The following is a 24,169-nucleotide window of genomic DNA, read 5'->3' as shown; positions in this document are numbered from 1 at the left end:
ACATTCAAAGTCCCGAAAAAGAATCAGGAATGTGCCAGTGAAAAATAAATAAGCTTCTTGAAATGAGAAATGAGATTTATCAATTTGCCGTCAATCAACTGCTTTTACAAGGGGACACCAGTATCGTTTGGTAAGGGGCAATTATAGATTATGGTGTCGAAGGGATTTTTTTCTCTAATAGGGTTGTTAATAAATGGAATAGCTTAACCCCGGGGGTAGTAAATTGTAACACAATTGACACGTTTAAAAATAAATACGATAAACATGTTGGGGTAAATCGAGAAGCTATCCATACTTAGAATTAGACAACCATAAATACCATTTTATGGGCATTGTATAATATTTCATCATGTATATATATATATATATATATATATATATATATATTGTTTATAATTTTTGTGATCGGCGCATTTTTAATTGAGGGGTTGCTGTATTTTAGTAATATATGACATCCATACTTGTTATGTGCATCTTTCTTTTAGCCACCTCGTTGGGCATTTTGCCTGTTGTGGTCTTGTATTTGTATTTGTAAAACTAGAATTTTTTACTTCATATTTTTTATTTTAACAGTTCAATAACAAAAGTGTGACAAATAGTTTTATGCGGGCTTTAATAAGAAATTAGGTAAATGCTCGAGCTTACATTGTGAGTATTGAACCTGTTTTTGCTCGGCAATTCCTTTATAAATATTAACTTAATATAAATGGATAATCACATATCCTCGAAGGGTGTCTTTTTAGCAATACAATTTATATTGCAATGAAACAAACACTAGGCTTTTACATGCGTGATGTTCATTAGCCCTCCTTACGGCATACAAATACAAATACAAGGTCGCAACAGGCGAAATGCCCAACGAGATGGCTGAGTAAAAGATGCCCATAACAAATATGGATATATAGTATTTCTAGAAAATAGAGCAACCCAATTAAAAATGCAATCATAAAGACTAAAGCCTATATATATTTATTTATTTAAATACAAACTACAGGCAAAAGCCCAGTTACAGTTTGCATATATGAATACAAGAAAAACATATATATACAAAATTCAAAGTTTAAAAATATACATCATCAGTATTACTGCATCTCAGAAATCGGTACAATGGAGAATTTTTCAAAACATCAGAACGATATGGAGGGACATAAAAAAGATTACGACATCTAAGATTGATTCGTGGGCAATAAAAAGTAATAAGGTTTATAATATCAGGTGCATCAATATCAGAGTGAATAATTTTTACAAAAAACCTAGTAAGGGCCCTGAGACGGCGAGTTTCAAGGGAATCATAACAGAACGATGAGCGAAGTATTTCGTTTGATAAGTAGTGATTATATGACTGATGTTTCTTAAAATATACATAGCGTAAAAACCTGTTTTGAACACGTTCAATTTTAACTATATTAAATTAGCAATGTGGATTCCAAATTATGCTACAGTATTCCAAAACAGATCGAACATAGGAATTGAAAAGTAACAAAATAGTTTCAACATTGTGAAAAAGCTTACTATTACGAATTATAAAACCAAGACTTCTGGATGCTTTAGACACTATATAATTAATATGTTGGTTAAACGAAAAAGAACTGTGAAATATAACACCTAAATCCTTCACACAATCAACCCTTAGAAGTAATTGACCATCAATACTGTAATCGTATATAAGTGGAGAATGCCTCCTACTATAGGTAATGCATTTACACTTATCAATGTTTAAATACAACATATTATTTACACACCATAAATTAAGTTTGTTAATAGATTCTTGTAATTTAGCAGCGTCATCAGCATTATTAATAACATGAAAATTTTTTACATCATCAGCAAACATTAAGCATTTAGTATCGATACAATCAGGTAAATCATTTATAAATAAAATAAAAAATAAGGGACCCAAAATCGACCCCTGGGGAACACCAGAAAAACATGCATAAGAAGAGGATTTACAACCATTGAAAATTACTCTCTGAGATCTCCCAGTAAGGTATGACTCAATCCACTTGAGCAGATGTCCAGAAAAGCCCCAACCCCTGACCTTCTGAACAAGAAGAATATGATTGATTGAATCGAAAGCCTTTGAGAAATCAGTATAAACAACATCAATTTGCTGCTTATTATCTATAGTTTGAGCTACATCTTGAGAAAATTCGACTAAATTAGTTAATGAAGATCTCTTAGCAATAAAACCATGTTGACAACTAGAAAACCAGGAACGAACGTGGCCATAAATTCTTTCATGAATGATAAGTTCAAATACTTTACAAATAGAATTCATTTTAACTAACTATAGGTCGGTAATTTGAAACATCAGATTTATCATCACTTTTGAAGACAGGCAACACTGAGCAAGTCTTCCAAATTGAAGGAAAGACACCAGAACTAATAGAGATATTAAAAATGATAGACAGAGGACCAGCTAAATATGAGCCACAACCCTTAACTATGTATGGGGGAATACCATCATCGCCTTGGCCTTTACGACTTTTGAGTTTTTTTATAGCAGATAAAACATCCTGTTCAGTAATGGAACCAAAACAACAACTATTCGCAAAATCATAACTTGGTAGTTCAGACGCAGACAAGTTGTTGGAGCTGCGAAAAACTGAACTAAAAAAATCTTTAAAAAATTCAGCGATAACAGGAAAATCAGAAGATGATCTGTCACAATAAGACATGACACTGGGAAAGCAATTACGGGATCTTAAATTTCGGCAGAAAGACCAAAATTTACGAGGGTTGTGATTAATATCATTTTCAAGTGAAGAAATATAATCATTATACATGATAAAATATAATACAATGCCCATAAAATATATTTATGGTTGTCTTATCTAAGAATGGATAGCTTCTCGATTTACCCCAACGTGTTTGCCGTATTTATTTTTAAATGTGTCAATTCTAACACACGTGTCCTTGGGTTAGAGTTCACTACCCCCGGAGGTATATATATAAGCTATTTCATTTATTAACAACCCTATTAGAGAAAAATTCCGCGCGACACAACAACCTAGAATTGTCCCTTACCAATCGATACTGGTGTCCGCAAGGTTAGAGTATTGACGGCGTATCAATAATTCATGGTCCATCCTACAAATCACGTTGAAAATTTTGAACACTTCGATCATATCCCCCGACACCTACGTTCTTCCAATGTAAACATATTCAAGAAATCAAGTCTTTCTTCATAGCTTAAGCCTTGTGTGCCAACAAGAGCACGTGTAGCTCTTCTCTGCATCCGCTCAACCAATTCTATGTCCTTCTGTTAAACGATTTAACTCCTATCTCCTGTGAGTAGCGATGGTAAATTACCTTACTGTGATAAACCAAGCTTATCACATTATTCGTGCGTCGAGAAAAATAAACTCGTGAAGGAAAATAAATTCTTTTAGACAATAATAGAAGTCTGTGCAGCATCAAAAACCCCTGATAATTAATGAAATTTTACGCAAAGAGAGAGAGAGCGTATATAATCATCAAAAATACAATTTTTTAAAAATTATATTCTCCTTTTGATTTCTAAAAGTCTACCGTTTGCTAAATTTATTTTCGATATCAGAAAGAAACAATAAATGTTAGTAAAGATGAATGATGATGTTTATCAAGACTATTTTTTAAAGGTAATTAAAGATATAACACTTAAAAGCTGATAAATTTAATAGTTCGAAACGTATTCATAAGAATGAGAAATACAATTTTTTTCTTTTCAATTCTTATTTATGATATAAGCTGTATTTTTGGTTGTTTCCAGTAAGCAGAAAAATTTGGAGTGATAATAAGAATAAATTTTTCTTTTGTAAATGGAAAAAAAAAAGAAATAAAACGTTGCTTATTGGGAAAAAGTAAATCTATTTAATCCCAAAGATCTACGGATTTAGTTGAATATTTTAAATAAAATGTCCAATTTCAGAAACGTTGAAGTGCCTAATACAGTTTTTTTTTCTCAGTGAATTAGGCACATTATAAAGATTTAATGTTTCTTTCTAATTATTTCTGAAATTCTATTACATTTCTCCTTTTTTTGTGAATGAACTGAAAATTTTGTGAGCTTCACAAAAGAGATTAGTGAAGTATTTTACATCTTGAATGTTTTTTCAATCCCCGCAAATTATTGCGATTATTTTTAGTAGCTTATTTCTTTGTTTTTTTAAAAAAAAAAAATCGAAACAACTTAATCAATGAATTTTAAAAAAAATTCACAAGCTTTTCTTAAAATAAGAGTAGTTTATTATAAAATACGCGTACTCGCATTAAAAATATTTTTTAGCAAAAAAATAACTATTGTTGCAGAAGGTTTCTATAGTTATCATAAATCTTTATAAAATCGAGCTTATTTAAGCTATAGTTTCCTTTTTTTTCCTCTTGAAAAGTCTTTTTTTTTCTGTAAAGTCTTTTAGCCTTTTTATTTTATTTTAAAAGTAATTTCTTTTACTTAATATAGAGAGATAAAATTTATTTAGTCTTAACTGAAGTTTTCTAATAGAAAGATCTCGTACGGAAATGAAGGATGAAAAAAGAAAAGAAACAAAATCATTGACTCCAACCAATAAGACATAATATGATAAGCGACATTTTCTACTTATTCTATGGGGACTGTGTTCCGTGTAAACGTCAACGTGAGAAATACGTCGACTGACTCAAGTGGACGAAACGATTTATTTCCTTGCAGTTGATAGAATCAATTGAGATAGAAAGAGCTGATATACTAGAATAGTAAAGCCGAAGTTGTTGCACGATACACAGCGACACCTAGAACAGGAAGCCGAAAGGAAATAATTTATTTTCATTTTAACATTTCTTTAGTTCATTGGATTTTTAAAGGAGAAATCAATATTGGGTATTTGTACTTATTTCTGTGGTGCTTATGTTTTTAATAAATGTTTTGTGTATCGGATATCAATACGGTTATCCATTTTCAATACGTTTTAAAATACAAACTTTTGATACTTTCTCTTTCTGTGGTTTTTCAGTTTTTCTCTGAATAGTAGGAAAAATTCCATTTTCTGTTTTAGTTTTAGGAACCACTTGAAAATAGTAGAAATTAATTTCTTCTTTTTTCCTTCAAGAGAAGAAATGAGTATATATCTAAAATATGTTCACAATATATTTTTTAAAGCAAACCTTGCTTTTTTTACACAAATGTATTCTTCGGTTTGTGAGGTTTCTTTTCATGTTTATCTTCGTTTAAATTGCGTGGCATAGGTTGCTTGACGAGAAATATGTGATTCTTGCTTGAATTTACCAAGAGGTTTTTCGCTCATGCCTAATCCGTGTGAAAAAAAGTCTATTGCTTTTTTTTTTTCCAGTTTCACAAACAATGTTTAGTTTTTCATTCCTGAAATTCAGTAATATCATAACTATGTAAATATACATATGATACGTATTGAAAGTACAATAATACATAAATTACGGAAAAGATGTTTCTGTTTTTTCCGACAAGCACCTTCTACTAGATTTCTTTGCATTTCTTTTATTTTTTTAGATATTTGTTACAAGTTATTCATGTTCTTATCGAAGCTATAATTTTTATTCCAATATGATATAGATTATGTTCATTTATATTTTAATATTGAGGTTTATAATATTTAATGGGATGCAATATTTTATCGTAGTATGATACATCAGAATAAATCATAACATATAATACACTACCTGTAAAAAAACAAAACTTATCTCTGAAAAATGAATGATTTAAAATAATTTCGGACCATGAACTATTAGAATTGTTGAATTATGTTATTTAATTTTTGTTTTAATTTTCTAGTAGTCCACCTTTTTTTTTGCTATAGTTTTTCTATATATATACAATCTTATTTATTTTAACATGAAGTTTCGCATGCAGAAAGAATTTATATGAATAGAAAAATGACAAAATTTCAATCTAATCTTCGTGAAACAAAGAGTAATCAAAGTCAAAGCTTTAGGGATGGGTAACTGTGCAAAAAAAGAAAAAAATATACGTACTGTATGTACAATATAACCTTGACCGGTACAGTATTGCTATTTATGTATGAAAACATTAATTTCATTGAAAAATTATACAAATACAAATACAACGCCACAACAGGCAAAATGCCCAACGAGGTGGCTGAGAAAAAGATGCCTATAAAAATATGGATATCTTATATTTCAAAAATACAGCAAGCATATTAAAAATGCAATTAAAAAAATTATAAACAATATATACACGTGATAAAATATTATACAATGTCCATAAAGAATACTTATGGCTGTCTTATTCTAAGTATGGATAGCTTTTCGATTTACCCCAACTTTATTACCCAAACTATTCATATGAAAAACAATGCGTATTAAAAAGCATGAATTTTTTTTTAAAAAAACCGTTCTTTTTTATGTGTAATTTATCACATATATTGTGTATACTATACATTTTACACAACTTGAAACAATTTTTATTTCTAGTATGATAATAATACATTTAACGATACCGTATATTTTTCCCATTAAATTTTTCTGCAAAGAGAATGATAGGATTTATGATTGAAAAAAAATGTATTTCCTTTGCCTTTCTTGTCGACCTGTCAAAACAAAGAATTAAATTAATAGTCAACTTGAAAAACTGTTTCGAAGAACTCATGAATGAAAAACCTCCCGTTCAGTACATTTTTTTTTCCTATCAAATGTGGGGTGGAAAAAAGAGAAAAGTTATCTTTCTCTTGAAAGGCACCGCCTATATGACCTCTTCCAAGAGAGGGAGCTAGCGTCGAAATTAAATAAGTAAGTTTTTCCGGGAAAGCTCTCAAAGGAAAAGTTCACTTTTCCAGGAAAACTGCCGAGATTTCATTTCAGCACACGGAAACGTAAGGTATGTAAATTTTTTTTTTCTCGTTATTAGCAGTCATTCGAAATAGTTGAATATTTATTACCGTTTACCACGCAAAAAGTCGAAAAAGCTCTGATCTTTGTTGTGGAACATGTTAGAAATGCACCTAAACTTGAATTAGAAGTTTTAAGAGACATAAAATTTCTTTATTAATGAGTTAAAAAATTCTCCTTTTTATCAATCATCTGATTCGAGTCACTGGCCTTCCCATATCGTATAACTGAAAGAAATTATTAAGAGCTTGATATTTATAGCAATGATAAATGACGTTTTAGATATTTTAAAAAAAAATGATTATTGAATGAAAAAATATTTGCGATGTATTTTTTTTTGTGATGTGAAGGTTTTCAATTTTTTTTTTTTAATATTTTCATACTGAGATTTTGAGTACAGTTAATAAATTGAAATCCGTTTAGGTGGTGGATTTTAGAACCCGAGGAATGCGTGGAATCAAACTTCCAGTCTGAAATTTTTGTTTCAGAATTTTTGATTGAAAAAAAAAATTATACCACAAAAAAAAGTATCAGAAAAAACTCACGTGACATAAATTTGACTGCATTCGTGAATTTTAAGAAAATGTGTTATTGTTACTTAATTACATATAAGAAGTTTCTGGATATAAAATAATCGTTATAGAAAATATTTCCATTTCCTCTTATTATGTTTCTGACTTTATATAACTTGGTTTCAAAAATTTAAGATTTCAAATCATACTGTTTTCTAAAGGTTTTAAATTTTTGTTATTGGCCATTAAAATGTTCCGTAATTTTTTACGTAGAATCCACGGATTATCGGCATAAAAAAGTTGGAAATTTGTCAAGTGTGGGTCATTAAATTTCGATAACATGTACAGTGCGCCCACTAAATAAAACTGTGTTAATGCAAAAAATTATTCATCCTCATTGGTGGAATTTACGAAAAATATCCAGCAATTAGATCCAGGTATCAATGTCCTTTAATTAAAAGTAAAATACAAAATCAAAAGTTTTGACGTGGTGGATTACAATACAGTACACAAAGACAGGAAATTAATCATTTGATCATTTTTGTCGCACCACGGTCATTTTCTACACACGAGGGATAATTGTTTATACCCCGGGACCCACAATTTATTGCCGATTCCGAACGGCAGGCTTGTTTTTTATACTCATCGAGTGGTTGGTGCGCTAATCCCTCGATGGAGCACTCCCTACGTTAGAAATATTTTCTGTGGTCATGTCGCCGTTTTTGTTGTACCCCTGCGTCAAGAAAGTTTTCTGACAAGGACGAACCGGGTATCGAACTCGCGACACCTCTAAACACCCGTTGGTACTTTAGGCGAGTATCTTATCGACCTGGGCTACCGCACCCAAGGCAGAAAATAAAAGTATCGTTATTTCTTTACAAGAATCACTGCAGAGAGCTAGTGATAAGTGGGAATGAAGGTAGTATTAAGGTAGAAGAAATGTGTGACAATGGTGTGTTTTTATCCAATATGGTGACACATTGATTTATTACCTAGGGATGAAAATGAAACTAACACAAATGATATTAGTCACAATCGCACCTTCGGACACTAGAAAACTCGATTTTGGAAGCTCGATTTTACTAAAAACTTGAGATTGTAGTGAAAAAAAAAAATCATAATGATAATATTAAAATGGTACTAATAAAAATAATTGCCCTTTTATGTCAAATATCAGGGTTTTTATTTTTTATAAATGCTACTTCTTTTTCTTTAAATATTAAATCGGCATATATTCCGCAGATCATACCATGGTACGAAATACGTGATTATTATTATTTTATGTGATTTTCGTCGCAAAACTTATGCAATGCGGGATTATAAGCCGAAAATTACGGTACCTTTGACAAAATTTTCTTTACTTATGTCCATCACCTAAATGGAAAAAAATACACCCCCTCCCTTATATCATCGGGAAGCATTCCCATATGAGAAAATTATTTATATCTCATTTCTCTTAATTTTTTTTAGAAAAAAATTTATAGCTTTTCAGTTTAATAATATTGGTGTAGATGATGTGCTTTTATTTCCTGAAAGTTGGGAAAGTTTATGTTTGGTCAGATAGTTCTAATTATCTCAAATGAGTAGAGCTCACGAAAATTTGGTAAAACTAGATTGGAGGAAAACTCTAAAGATGAATATTCAATACCCTATTTTTCTTTTGTCATACAAATCAAATACCATGAGATAATCCAAGATGTTTTATTCCCATTTCCCCATTCTGATCGGACATCGCTCAATCATCAACAACTTTCATTTGTTTCGATCTTTTCTGAATTATTCACAAGAAAAATCATTCTCTAGTGGCATGCAATGGAAATCTACATACCTGTAGATTATATTTTGGGCCCGCAAACAAGTTAGATAATATAGCGCATTCAGGTAATATGGAATACCACTTTTATTTTTTCGATTATTCCAATTTGAAACATTATGGAAACCTGAAACTTGCAATTCTATAAAGTTTGGATTCTTGTCTTTACATTGACAAGTGTATCATATTTATAAATAAATATCATATCTAAGGAAAAAATAATTTTCGTAGGGTAATATGGAATGGGGGGGGGGGAAGGGTTAGAAATAAAGTAAAATAATTCAAATTGATCGAAAACAAGATTTAATGAGTCTATGACAATGAAAAGTTGTAAAATGATGTAAAATTTATTATAATCTATTTACAAGAGTCCCGAACGTAATCTTCCCAAAACAGTGGACCCCCCCCCCCCCCCAAGAGATCAGAACACGTATTATTTCTAGACTTCTCTTTCTCCTTCTATCTTACTTAACTTTCCATCTTGAAGAGATATTCTAACCTAACTCAAAGGAAAGGGTCCCACAAAGTGACGTCTTCGGAAAGTTTTTCAAAAATTACCACTGATTTGACTCATTTAATTGTGCACAAAAATATGGAAAAAATTCATCAATATTATTATGGGTCACTCATAAAAAAATTTTAAATATTAATATTTGATTCAAACTCCCGCAACCCTAGAATTTTGGATCGATGTTATTCAAATAACACTTGATTGAGGTATAGCACAGTTAAAAAGTTTTTTTTTTATTTCCCACTCGCTCAACAGAAACGAAAAAGGAGAGCTAAAGTGTGAGCATGAAAATTTTTTTGTGGATATTCTCTCCCAAGATGCACATTTCTATAACCAAGATGCACGAGAGGCGATGAATGGCCAACTTTTGTCATTCTTAATTTTTTTTTTTTTCTGTGTCTTTTACTCCATCGCTTATAAGCTATTGGCAAGAAATTCGGATGATTTCTATTTGACGAATCGGCGATAAATAGGGTAACGTTGTCCTAACCTAACCATAAGTTAGAGAAAGCAAGGGAAAAAATATGAAAGGAAAACAGTATAATAAATAAGTTGATAAGAGAGTACGTACGAAGTAGATTTCTCTCTTTTTACAGTCCTCATCGCACCGGTTCTCTCGCTCTTTAATGTATATAGTAGAAAGATACATCATGTGTGTGTGGGGGGGGGGGGAACGCTAGTACGAGTTTAGAAATAAACGAAGGTAAATAGATCAACTTTTTTTATAGGATTACAACAAAACTTCGCGATGATGAGAAGAGAGGAAAGAAAACAGAGAGAACGTGTTTGAATTTATTCCACTGGTGTTTGGACGCAATATTACGTCCTTGATCGCAAAGTGGTAAATAATTGTACTCCACCGCAATTTTTTTTATGTGTTTCTAGGTGAAATGAATGTACTTGAATTTTTTTCATAACTTTTGGGAACACCTTGGGTGCCTTTTCTTGTCAGATAATACTTATAGTATTCCATATCACCCGACACATCATCTGTGAAAAAATTTGAAAAAATAGCAGAGAAAAATGCACATTAGGCTTAGTTCGAAATTATTGGGCACATTTTTAATACTTGATAAATGCTTTTGAACGCACTTGTCTTTAAAAAGTTCTGGAAATAGCACTGACTCTATAGCATCACGGGAGCATTTTGAAGTTATTTATCACTGTTCCACTTCGAGGCCAAACCTGGATCCTCCTCCCGACCAGAACATGTCCCGCCGCTCTGTCTCAAGGAAGAGATATAAGCAGGTGGTCAAAGACCTAGACCATGCTGAATCCAGAGAAAACCCAGTATTCCATATTACCCGACTATTCCATAACACCCAAATACAAATACAAAAACAACGCCACAACAGGCAAAACGCCCAACGAGGTGGCTGAGAAAAAGATGCCCATAACAAATATTGATGTCATATTTCAAAAATACAGCAACCCAATTAAAAATGCAATTACAAACAATATATATATACACATGATGAAATATACAATACAATGCCCATAAGAATACTTATGGTTGTCTTATTCTAAGTATGGATAGCTTTTCGATTTACCCCAACATGTTTATCATATTTCTTTTTAAACGTGTCAATTGTGTTACAATTTACTACCCCCGGAGGGAAGCTATTCCATTTAAAAGCACCCTATTAGAGAAAAAGCAACCCTATTAGGGGAAAAACTATTCTATAAGAGAATATATACTACTCAACACGGATGGAATTTTGAAAATGCCCAAAATACCTTAAAACTTTTTTTTGCTGAGGAGGTTGGGGGGGGGGGGGGGGGTCCGGAGGAAATCGAAAGTGCTCATAATGTATTTCTATAGTCATGTATATTGTAAAACATATACGAAGAATAGTGGTAATGGCTTGAGAACGTTCTTCTTTCGCTCAGTGACAAGTAAAGATAAATTAAATATTCAGAACATTTGGGATGGCCCGAAACTATAGTAACAAAATATTTTAATCGCATCGGAAGTCGAATAAGCCAGTACTTTTGATAATTGATAATTTTTGTCGCGCCACGGTCATTTTCTGCACACGAGGGCTAATAAGACCGAGACCTACAGCAATTTATTACCGATTCCGAACGGCAGCTCCTTTTCTTTTTATAATCACCGAGAGGTTGATGCGCTAACCTCTTCGATGTAGGACTCCCTGCGGTAGAAATATTTTTCTACGGACACATCGCCGTCTCTGTTGTACCCCTTTCTGACAAGGACGCCAGTACTTTTTATTTAAAGTTTGTAAGAATATGTGTTCATTCTTATATATCTGTCAAAAACTTTTGAATATATAAGTTATAAAATTTCATTTTTGTCATTACTATTGCATCAGAAAAATAGATCAAAACATGATTTAGACTAACACCGTTATTATGTATTTCCCACATAATTTACACAGGATTCTCTTTTAACTTCACATCAATTTACTTCAGCTAGAAACACCGAAAAAGGTGAGTAATTCTTTTTAAAAAAATCTCTAAATAAATAAATAAATACGTGAATATTTTCTATTTATCAAATATGGAATTGCGAGGGTCAGTGTATGTATTTTTAGTGTTGAATTGTATTTGAAGCGTAATCGAATCCAGTAACAAACGATATTTTGATCCGATTCCACATAATGGTTTCTTATTAGATCAGATGTAGAGAACAGAATTTTCTGTCCCTCTAAGTTTTTTGTAACTGGGGTTTGACTAATTTTAAGTCAAAATATAATAGTCAAAAGTAATGAATATAATAAATTTTCGATTTAGTTGCTCTAATGTATTTATGGGTCGAGTTAAAACAAAAGATTCACAAATTCAATTGCAGCATTATAAAAAACGATGTTAAAAATAGAACTTTATCGTATAACCCCCCTTTTATTTCTCACGTTCGTTAAGAACGTGGCAAAAAAATTGGTTGAAACGATTCCATGAATATCTAACGTTCACGCCAAGTAAATGTTTGATCTATGAATGAATAGTTCATTTCATCGCGTCAATTTATTAAATTATCAAGCTAGAAATTTCATGAATGTAAAAATTCAACTTCAGAAGACGGTGTTATGTATCAGCGCAATTTCAGGAGGAGTTTTATGCTAAGGAGACAGGGATAAAGAGACAGAGAGGCTGATTACGTAACATGTGAAGATAAGAAAGACGGAGAGAGTAAAAGCGTGGAAAAATAGATAAAATTCAATGCGTGGGTGTAACAGAAAATGAGTTATTTCTCAGAAGATAAAAGGTCTAAAAGACGATGATATTTTCTCAAGTTCCATTTGAGACACCGTGCGAGTGATGCGTGTATGCAGAGAACACTATAGCTCGTAAAAGAAATGAATGAGCTCTAAATTCTAATGAAACTTTTCATTGTATTTGAATGGGGGAGAAAGATAACACCGTCATCAAAGTAATTCGTCGTCATTACTTATTCTCTGTTATTTTTACATTAATCTCCCATCACTCTACTCACTAGACTCACTTTATTTCAACACAGAATATATATTCAAAAAAATAGCATTCATTTTAAATGCATCACTCGCATTCGGACTAGTTTTTGTAAAATATCAACAGCATAAAAATTCGGAAATTCCCATTTTCTTCGAGATCTCACTTTGATTTGAAAGAAAACAAAACTGTTTTAGTGATTGCATTATTCAATCCAGCTGATTATATATGCATTGAATCATAGTCGAAAATTCTATGTATTGGTTTATGTGAATTTCAAATTTTATGGGAATCATGTAATGCGTTTCGTTCATAGATCTGTGCTGGACACATCTAAAAAATCCGAGTTTTATCGGAAGGTCAAATATAGGGGTTTCGAGTAAATTCATTAATTGCTTGAAAATTCATAAAAATTGAGGGAATTTTGTATATTTTAATGTTGGTTTGCGAAAAGTTATTCTCACGAAGAAGTTTTTTTTTGGTACAGAAAAAAAATAGTTTAAAATTATTTTGTTGATAAAGGGTTCTGCCCGATAGCAAAACACTGGAAATATGCAAATCCGAGTCCTATAAATTGCTGGGTGTATGATTAGCAGCTTATTTATGAATTTTCCTGTTACTGACGCTTGCACAAGGTTTTCATTGTGATGGTGACATGGTGAATAAAGTACTATTGGTGAAATTGTTCTATCTCAGCTACGAATCACTGGCTGAATTTTAAGAAATTGAAGAAAGGTTCAGGTACAATCACTCCTGCCGGACTTCCTTGCAACGCTCTCTATAGACAAAAATTTGAACTATTTTTTTTTTTCTGTGCAAAAAAAACCCTTCGTGAGAATAAATCTTTTGTAAACCTCATTCAAATATACTAATTCCTTCAATTTTTTTAGGAATTTCAAAACTACGGTGAAACCCCGATATAACGATACTCGTTGTATCAAAATATTATTGTAGATCGATTATTGTTAAACTGAGAGGCAGCGGTTTAACATTAAAGTATGGACCTTTCCAAACAAAACTTGAAAAAATATAGCTGTGGAGGGATTTATCGTTATATCGAGTATCATTGTAGTTACATAGTTTCACGGTATTTGCAAATTTATGGGACACCCTGGATAACTCTTAATGAATAGATCTACAGCAGTGGTTCTTAACAATGGGCCCACGACACTTTGGGGTGTTTCAGAGGTGTTCATGAGCTTGGATGAGAAAACAACAAAGTTATTGTTTCTGCGTTATTATGTACTGAATATTATTATGTATAAGGGTCCGTGGCCTTCATTCTATTGGCATTGGGGGATCCCTGGTGTTCGTCGTATTGGTGCAAAGAATTCGCGTAAAACGAAAGATCAAGAACCCCTAATCTACATTGGAATCTCTCAACAGAGCCACCTCAAAAAAGTTCATCTCTTTATACATTAACTCCCCTTATCAAGGAACCATCTTTCCAAAGAGTCAATTTCTTGAGAAATAGAGGGTAGTCTCGTAGAGAAATTCCACTGCAATATTGAAATCAAGACTTTATTTGGAGATTTTTTATTTTGGCAATTCCATATCCAGATATAACCATTTTGTGTTTTAATTTTAAATGTCTTAATTCAAATTTTTTTTATAAGGTTCAATGAGTCTCTGGAGTCTTACAATATCCACCCTCATCGCAGCGGCGATCACCATTGGTAACAACTGCGATTCATTTCCATTGAAACGGTCAGCGGCCGACAGCACAACCACCCTATCTAAGACCGATCTCGGCATGCCAAAAAAACAGGATTATTCTATGAAGTCGTTGTACCCCCTCCACAGAATCAAAAGAAATCATTACGGTCAGCAATCTGAGCTAGAAGATGATCAAGACAATTCTCAGATGGTAACCATAGACCTATCGGCGTTGCGACCATCCCTTCCGGGACTCGTGCTGTATAAGTATGGAGAAATGGCACCGAAGTTGGTTCAAATCGATTTAAATGCACTGAACCCAGAAATGCAACCTCACGTAGTATGGCCGGAATTTCAACAGCAGGTAATAGATAGTACATACGCTGCTTTCATTAGAAACTAAATCAACATTTTGTTTCAAACCGTTTGTTAGTTACATTTATTCATTTTTTTTATCCGATTCAACAAATCTTATAACATTGGTGAAATTTTTGAATTCTTATTAAAATGAATAACGATCATCGATTATGAAAATTACTCGTTAAACGAGGTACGTTAGGTACTCGGTAACGAGGTATCTCTAATTACGTTGGAAGATAAATAATAATGAAAGATAATTTTATGCTCACATATTCATATGCACATATATTTCTTCCAAAAAAATAAATTCGGATAAAATAAAAGTTGAGAGTTCAAAATACCCATTAATTGAAAATTTACAAAGTTACAACTGAAGTTATCTAATGATGCCATGTCGCAAGAGAATAAAAACGTGATATTTCGAAATATATGTTCGGATTATCTGATGGGGAAAAATGTTAATCATTGAAAGAGCAAATTAGTTTCATAAAACTAGTAATTCCGGTTTAAAAAAAAAAAACCGTTACCGATTTAAAAATCATCATCACGTTTCTTTTTAGAGAGTTTTTGGCCGTAATCCTCTCTCCACGATTGCCAGCGCGGGTTGGAGGAAGCCCATCCGCGTTCACTACGTGTTAAATATGGCTACTTACGGGCTGCAACACGAGAAGGCACGGATTAGACCTTAAGGCTTAAGCCTTTACTCCTAGTCGATTCCTTCAAGTCCTCATAATGAAGGAGTTGAATGGTCTTCTCCTAGTTAACAAGTAAATACTATTCAACAGCCCCGATTTAAAAAAATATATATATATATTTAAATAGCAATAGCAGAGTTGAATCTCGAAACTTCACCAAAATAAAATAAAAATGATGTTCATAAATTACTACACAGTTTGGAAACAACTGCCATAGTCAATTTCTTGGGTATTGTGTGTTTTGAAGTAAAAAACATGCATGCATAATATGTGTTTTTTAAACAAAAATGTGTATTAAAAAAATATGATGTTTATAATTCTAGTAAAAACTGACTACGCGACGAAGCAAATGCAAAAAACTAAATAAAAGTGCGTAAAATAATAATTGGGGGATCACAGAAATTAGAATTGTGTGTACGGTTGGTCCTCAATCCAAAAAAAAAAGTGAATGAGTTAAAATTTACAGTATTGAATCAGTATAACAAAATAGATTTATCCCATAATATTTGCATAAAAACTCGTCGAAATATAGATTGGTGAAATTTTCCCATTTTACATGGTTTTTTTTTCACCAAGTATCAAAAAGAATATGAAGAAATAAAGTGAAAAAACCAAGGATCTCAACTACCAATATTTCGGTAAATTTTTATTCATATGTTGGGGGGGGGGGGGGGGGGTGAATTTTTAAGAAAGAAAAAAAAGAGAAGTGTAAATGTTACTAACTGACATTATATGGTTCTAGGACCGTATATAAATTTTAATTTTTATAATCCTCCTCAAATGTTATTGTGTTTGTTGAATCTGATTAGGCGTAGTCACTTTGCTCTATAGACCTTTAAAGTTCCATACTGTAACTCTTTCCGTTCGCAAGTTATTTTCAGTCGAAAGAACTTTTTTCTGCATCCTATGAAGCCCACTACACTTTATTTATACATATGAATCAATGTTTATGAATGCGAAAGTTTATGATCCTTTTGAAATCTGATATTTTTTTAACTTTTTTTCTGCCGTCTACAAGAGTAATTTTTTTTCATTTTTCTATTTTCTTATTCACTAGTTCGGTTTCTCTCTTGAGAAACTGGAATGCTGGCATCCCCTTTGGATATACGTATATTTTTCTTCTTTGTTTTGATTACGTTAACATATTTTACTGGCTAGAAAAAAGATGAGCGAAATGGTGTCTTCGATTCGGCTCTCATTAAAATGTTCGAAATTGAATTTCATATAAACACATTCCGTTAATTATTTTATTGTGCTAGTCAAAAGAATAATTGGAAGAAGAAATAAATTTTATTTACATATAAAGTTGCTTCACATATAGGCTATATATCACTTAGTAAAATATTAATGGGCCTACAACAGACGATTCCAAAAATACCAACTGATTTCCTTCGAAATTTAATTAAAATCTGTGACGTATTCAATCAAGTTCATTAGAAGTGTCAGCTTAAATCTAAAAGCTTGCATCGAAGACTAATAAAACTTACATATGAATAAGCAAGATGGTTTCTTTTTCTAAATACAGTAAAACTTGCCCAAATTGGACAACTATGGTTCTATTAAAATCTGTCCAAGTTAGAGAAGTGTCCAAGGTAGAGGCGGCACCACTATCGGGGATAATTAACCTTTAAAAAAAAATCTCGATGATTCTCGCGATATCTTTACACTTCTCTTAGCGACATGACAACGCCAAATCATCGCTGTCGCCAGACTTGACAAGTTTGACATCAATTTGGCGAGATTTAGAGAAAATTGCATTAATGCTTATTTACAGGCTAAGAATGACAATAAATGAGGACTATTACATAATAATAGCAATAATGACTATTTACCTAATTTTCGTAACTGTATTGTGGGCATTCTGTGGTATTAGATTATTGCCGATTCTATTGAAAACTGTTCAGTATGTAGAAGTGTATAGGATACCGGGATATCCAAACTGACTGGTTTTATTATACTTTTTAAAAGAACGAAATGAAACTGGATGTTATTGCTTAATATTAATTATACATAATTACATCCACTATGTGTGTGTGTGTGTGTGTGTCGTGCGTGCGTGCGTGCGTGCGCAAAGAAAATACATAGGATGCATTCAGAAACATACTGCCTATATTTTTCTAGTTGGGTGATCTTGGAGAGGAATTTTTCGATGTAGTGAGCCTGGACGACAACGGAGCCATTCCCTATCTCACGGAAGGAGAATCACTCGCTCCGAACTATGGCAGACCGCAAATGGCGAAGATGATGGCAAGTCCAGCTGACTGGCCAGATATCAATGAACTGGCCGACGGTGACGTCTACGACTTTTTGCCGAATTCTTTGCGAAACGAAGAGCTGATGTCACTTCATGAGAGCCTACCATTAGCAGATGAGGTCAGTTGTGGAATTCAATTCCACCTACAGAATTTTTTTTTTTGTCTTATTTAAATGATATACATAGGTCAATGTGAAATAATCTTGCCTCAATATTTATTCGATGCGACGTCACTACTGTCAATTACAGGACTGTTGGATCTTGAGTATCTAATCTTGATGGGACCGATGCCTGCTCAGATGATCCAAATGACACTTTCTACATACATTTAATTAAAACCCTAATTATTCCATATATGGTACAGTAGGCTCTAGACTATCCGGCCTAATGTAGCGGAAGGGTGGGCCGGATAACAAAAAAGCCGGATAGGCCGGAGGTCTATAAATGCTCACTTTCTACTTCAACCCATTACTATCAAAACCACCCTTTTTATACCAAAACCCCGCTCCTATTCATATTTTCTGACTTCTAAGTAGGCGAGTACTTGGTAAATGTTTGTTATGTACTGTGAGCTGTACGTTTCAAAAATTTATTACAGAATTAACGGTCCAAGTATAAAAATATTGGCCCCATAATTTTACGTTTTAGGATAAGTTCTTTTACGTCTATCTTGATTGCAGGAAATGTAAAATCATGTATACTGTATGAACACGTACCGTAAGCTTTTACAATAAACAAATCATTAACGTAAATGGCAAGTTTTCTTACTTTATAATTAGTTTCTTCTATTCTTACAAAAATTATTTAAACTTATTTCACTCTTCATTAATAATTATTCATAACGCAAATGTCAAGAGGTAGACCTAAGATGAAAGAGGGAAAACTCAGTTTTAGTTTTTAAAAGTCTTGTTGATCACTGTGGGTGGGGTACTCTCTCTTTTAGCCCTCTTCCGCGACGCAATGATTTTCCACTTATGCTCTAACCCGCGCAAAAACCGGCCCGGTTTTGAGGTGTGGCTAGCACAGCGAGGGAGATTTTAATGGTCGATTTTGCGCAGCCAAAACAGGTTTTTGTGCAGCTTGGAAGCTCGACGAACATTATGCGTTAATTTTTAACAAAACCGGATGATAGGAAGACCGGATAATCGCGAGCATAATAGTCGAAAGTCTACTGTAATTAAATTCACGTTAAAATACTACCTGTACTTCGTGCAAGTTTCAATCGTACTGTACTCTAATTTTTCAGTAACTACGAAGCCGTACGTTTTGACCAGTACAAATACATAATCACTTAACCGTACATGCACCTCGTACACATTCCTCTGCTGAATTTCTAACGAATCGGTACGTGCACGAACGTGTTGTGAGTGGCCCTAACGTATTTATGTTGTCAGAGTTGGGCTTGTATGTTCCTGCTGGTACTTCCGTCTGTCTTCCATATTTTGAAGTGAAGATGGTAAATTTTCATCTTGTACATGTTATACAAATATCATGTTGAAGGTCTGCTCTTGCTCTCCCCTTCTCTTTCTTTCTCTCTGCTTGCTTACCAGTCCAAAGAATTGATGATTAGATTATATCATATCTTTTTAATTATCTGTGCATGTCAAAAACCGGGTTTTTTTCTCGAAAAATATCTAAAACATAAATAAACTTTATTATACATTTTTCCTTTCTCAAAACAAGGTGATCGTGCCGTTAGATTGGGAAGAAGACGAGAACAAACGGACGGCAAACAATGACAAAAGCAAGAAGAACGTTTTCGTGTCTCAAGCTTGGACACCCGGTGGCCACCTGCGACCGCAGCACATAGAAAGCGCTACAAAGCAAGCCCAACGTTCCAGAAGCAGGGGTAACAGAGTTACGGTGAACAAGATGCCACACGAGATAACCTACACCTCACCGTTCGGATCCAGCGGCTGGAGACCCGGGAAGAGACATCACGAGGAAGCGACGAACGACAACATGGACGACACGGACACTATAGAGAAAGAGGGAGAACCTTCAGAAGCCGACTTCACGAGTGAAAGCACCGTATCGAAAAGCCACACTATCACGTCTGCCCGGAAAAAGAATCTTCGCAGATCCAGGGGTCGCGAAGAAGAAAGGCAACAACAACGTCCTTCAGGAAGGATTCATAAATCCACCCAGGCTGAAGGATCCAGCACGATGACACCTAAAAATAAAGCGAACGCCCAGGGATCGTGGGTTTTGACACCTCAGCAGTGGGGTCTTCCTCAAATGTATAACAATAACTGGTAAGAGACATCATCGACACCTGCTGGTAGTTTCTCTGTACTGTACGCCACTGATTTTATAACAGTAAAAAAACCTTTGAAATATATCGAGTTCTCGTCATTTTTTCACAATGGAATTTCTCTTCATTTCTAACCATTCACACAAAAATCATGCCAACACATTGATTCTAATCTAGGTATCTGTTACGGTATATGCAATGAATTGGTTATTATACATACTCACCATCTTCTCGGTAAGTTTGATGACTTTATCACTTTTACCGGCAGGTGATTATGCATAATACCCAAGTATAGTTGGTGACTGATAAATATGAAAAAATTCCCGAATGAGTCTCGATATTACGTTCAATAAATATAGCTTCACCCCGATATAACGAACTCCATTTAATGAATCCAACGATTTTTTTTAGTGAAATCCTGTCCAAGTGCGAATATTTGTGTTGAACGCAACAGCGATATATATATATATTATCGATTTAACGAATAAAAATATTTGGGGTTCTACTGCATTTAGAAAACAAGAAATTACTTTTTAACAATTAGGTAGCAAAAATTCGTTAAATCAAAGAATTTGTTAAATGAGAGATCGTTATATCGGGATACGATGACAAAGTGTGTTAAATAGCAGATCGTTATATCGGGGGTGTGAGAGTAAATTTGTTAAATGAGAGTTCGTTATATCGGGATACTTAGTAAAATCTGTTGAATGGGAGTTCATTAGATCGAGGTCTGATTTCGGAATTCGTCAAATATGCGTTAATTCTGAGTTATTTGGGGATGTTCGGAAAAATTCGTTGAATCAGTGTTCATCATACCCGGTTCAGACTTACGACTCACAAGTACGGTCATATAAATATTAATTCTTATTACGGCAATGGGACTGATTTATCATATTTACCAATACTAAACGGCAATTATGCATGATAACCGCAAATGCGATGAGTTTAGTACGATTTATCATGTTTACCAACGACGCTTCGGTATTATGCGTAACAACTGGTAAGTGTGATAATTTTTTTAGTATTTATTAAATTTACCTACGACGCTTGTGTGGGGTATTATGCATAAGCACCGGTAAAAATGGTAAGTTTAGGAAAATTTTATCAAACTCACCAAAATTGTCTGCGATCATGCATAATAGCCGGTTGTTACGCATAATACTACCGGATTTATCACATTTACCGTATCATATCCATTGGTCTTGGTCTCTTATAATCTCTTGATCACTGATCTTGGTCTCTTCGAAATCCATTAAAAAAATGAACATTTATAAAGTTTTGATATATATATTTTCTAACATTTTTAAACTCTATAAATAGAGTTTTTTTTTTAATTTCAACTTATTTTGATCAATCTACCAACAAATGCTCTTTTTCACAAGATCAGTCTAATGAAAATAAATAGGTATCAAGATAGTCAATTCCTGATAAGTCGAACTCCGATAACTTGAATATCTGTTTAAGTCAAAGTTTTCACTCGGCCCCAAAACTTTTTCCGTACTTTAGTGTTAAAAATTTCCTTTAATTTGAAGTTTTTTTTATGTCGAAGTTTCCGGGCATGAAAGAAATTTGAAAAAATAATATTTAGCTGTAGAATTTAGCATTTAACAATAGAATTTAACATTCAGCAATAGAATTTAACATTCAGCAATAGAATTTAACATTCAGCAATAGAATTTAGCATTAGAATTGCACTGTCATTTTAATAAATCTTTCTTTCTCCCACTATAAAATTGGAATTTCCGTTCCGATAAATCGAATTAACGGTTTAATTATTAAGAAATATAAAAATTATTAATTAATTGAATTAAGTTTTTTGTCGAAGATATAGAATTTAGCAAAAGAATTTAACGTTTATCAGTACAACTTATCATTAAGCAATAGAAATCAGCATTCAGCAACAGAATTTGTCAGCTTGCAAAAGAGTGATTGACTTTCTCACGAAAGAAGTACAAAAAGAGAGAGAGAGATTCAAAAATCACTGCATTTTTTTGACAGAAAATAATCTTGTATACACTTTATTTCTGATTCGTTTCTTTATACAAGTACCATGTTTTCGTCCGTTTCCATGATATACACTATGTACGTTATGGTTTATTTCTGAATATTCTCAGTCAATAATTAAACGATTAAATTAGAATAACTTATATTTTCGAATTTATTCCTCTCCAGTAGTTTCACATTTATATTCTTATCGAGATTTGACTGTATTTCAGAATCTATTCTCTTACAAGCTTTAAGTTGGAAAGCTATCTAAAGTTAACTGCAATAATAATATTGAAATTTTACTCCGGTATTAAGAAGACCTTGGAACTTTTTCCGTCTCTTCATTCCAGATGTAGTAGAATTTCTAAATTAAAAGGGAAAAAAGTCCGAGATTGTATTAGTTCGTTCCATGTTGATTGACGGTGTTCAGATTAAACATCACTTCACAGCTTACTCACACGGCAAGGTGAGGAGCGACAAGGAGGGGTGGGGGTACTTCAATAATAAACACAGCTCCGTAGAACGAAAATAAATTCTCCATCTTCCGTAGTCAGCCAAATGTAAACAAGCGCTTCTTTAAAATTGAGATCTAATTCGAGTCGTATATAGGTATTTCATGATCTCTATTTTTCCTTTCTTTCTCCTGCAAATATTTGTATCTTCGTAACACACTAAGTGTTGAATGCAGTATTGTTATTATTATTTTGAAAATGAGAGATATAAGATAATTGGAGTAGTGCCAATTTCTTCCGGCTCAATATTCGTAAATGCCACGTCTTCAGCTATACAAGAAAATTGCCATCGAACGAATTTGACTACACTATTGATGGAATCTCAATCGGTCGTGTTTCTGTTACCAAAGACCTCGGTGTTTTTTTTTTATTCCAAGCTTACATTCGATACGATCTCACCAATAAGTGCTTAAAACTGTTAGTATTTGTTGTGAGGAGCGGCAATAATTTCAAATCAATTTCAACGGTTGCGACACCTTTTAGGGTTATGTGCTCCCGAAACTGGAATATCGCTCTTTATATAGGATCCACACAAGAATCTATACTCACTAATGCTACAACGAGTCCAGAACAGGTTTCAGCGTTACATATTTTATAAACAAAAAATTCTACGTTTACATTAATGACATATAAGTACTACTGAACTGCTTTTTTTTAATCATTACAATGCCGAAGAAGAAAAAGTTACCTTCGCTTTTTGTATAAAATTGTAAATAATGTAATTACGATTTTCTTCAGCTTGTGGAGTTTTCTGTACCAGTTCGAAATAGGTAGAACTTTTCACTGCCTAAACCTCGAACAAATATTTTGCGACGGTCCTCTATTTATGAGATGTGTAATTTGTATAATCAATGCCCTTTGAAAGCCGATATGTTTAATTCAAGTATAAGAGGATTTCTCAAAGTTTTTATCATATGTGATTATTGAACGTTTGAATACAGGCCATTCTCCGTTTACAAAGGTTTTTAACAGCTGGCTGATGCGAAGATATATTTTTGGAAAGGGGCCATTCAAGTATTATGTAAGCAGATTTTCAGCCATTTTTGACCCCCCCCCCCCGTCATCAAATTTTCGTCAGCAGCTTAGAATATTTCATTTCTTCAAAAAAGGGTGGTTGATGACGTAAGCAACCTTCAAATCCCCCTCCCCCTCTTGCCATCAAAAGTCAGCAAATCCTAAACCCCCCCCCCCCTCCCGATGTTGACGTAATACTTGAATGACCCCAAAGGGAAAATTCAACTGCCCCAGCGGGGAATCGGCTGCATTGGGAGAGCTTAAATGGGAGAGCTGGGGAGGGGAAGGGGGGGGGGGTCACACTTTCACGCCTTGAAGTTGGAAAACCAACTGCAG

At 33.3% G+C, this 24,169-nt stretch overlaps 1 protein-coding gene across 1 annotated transcript; it reads left to right on the top strand.

Annotated features, from left to right (window-relative positions):
* Positions 1–6,744: 6,744 nt before the first annotated feature.
* Positions 6,745–20,384, top strand: LOC149076127 (uncharacterized). Its single transcript, XM_089245494.1, has 5 exons — positions 6,745–6,826; positions 12,073–12,124; positions 14,719–15,122; positions 17,935–18,186; positions 19,751–20,384. The coding sequence occupies exons 3-5, from the start codon at positions 14,724–14,726 to the stop codon at positions 20,324–20,326; spliced, it is 1,227 nt and encodes a 408-aa protein (XP_089101620.1). The 5' UTR covers positions 6,745–6,826; positions 12,073–12,124; positions 14,719–14,723; the 3' UTR covers positions 20,327–20,384.
* Positions 20,385–24,169: the final 3,785 nt, after the last annotated feature.

Source organism: Pholcus phalangioides, unplaced genomic scaffold (genome assembly GCF_987345545.1).
Source record: "Pholcus phalangioides strain wild (caught in Gottingen) unplaced genomic scaffold, Ppha-v1.0 ptg000015l_1, whole genome shotgun sequence".
NCBI classification, from domain to species: domain Eukaryota; kingdom Metazoa; phylum Arthropoda; class Arachnida; order Araneae; family Pholcidae; genus Pholcus; species Pholcus phalangioides.
Note: the sequence above shows the minus strand (reverse complement) of the source record. Positions and strands in the feature narration are given on the sequence as shown.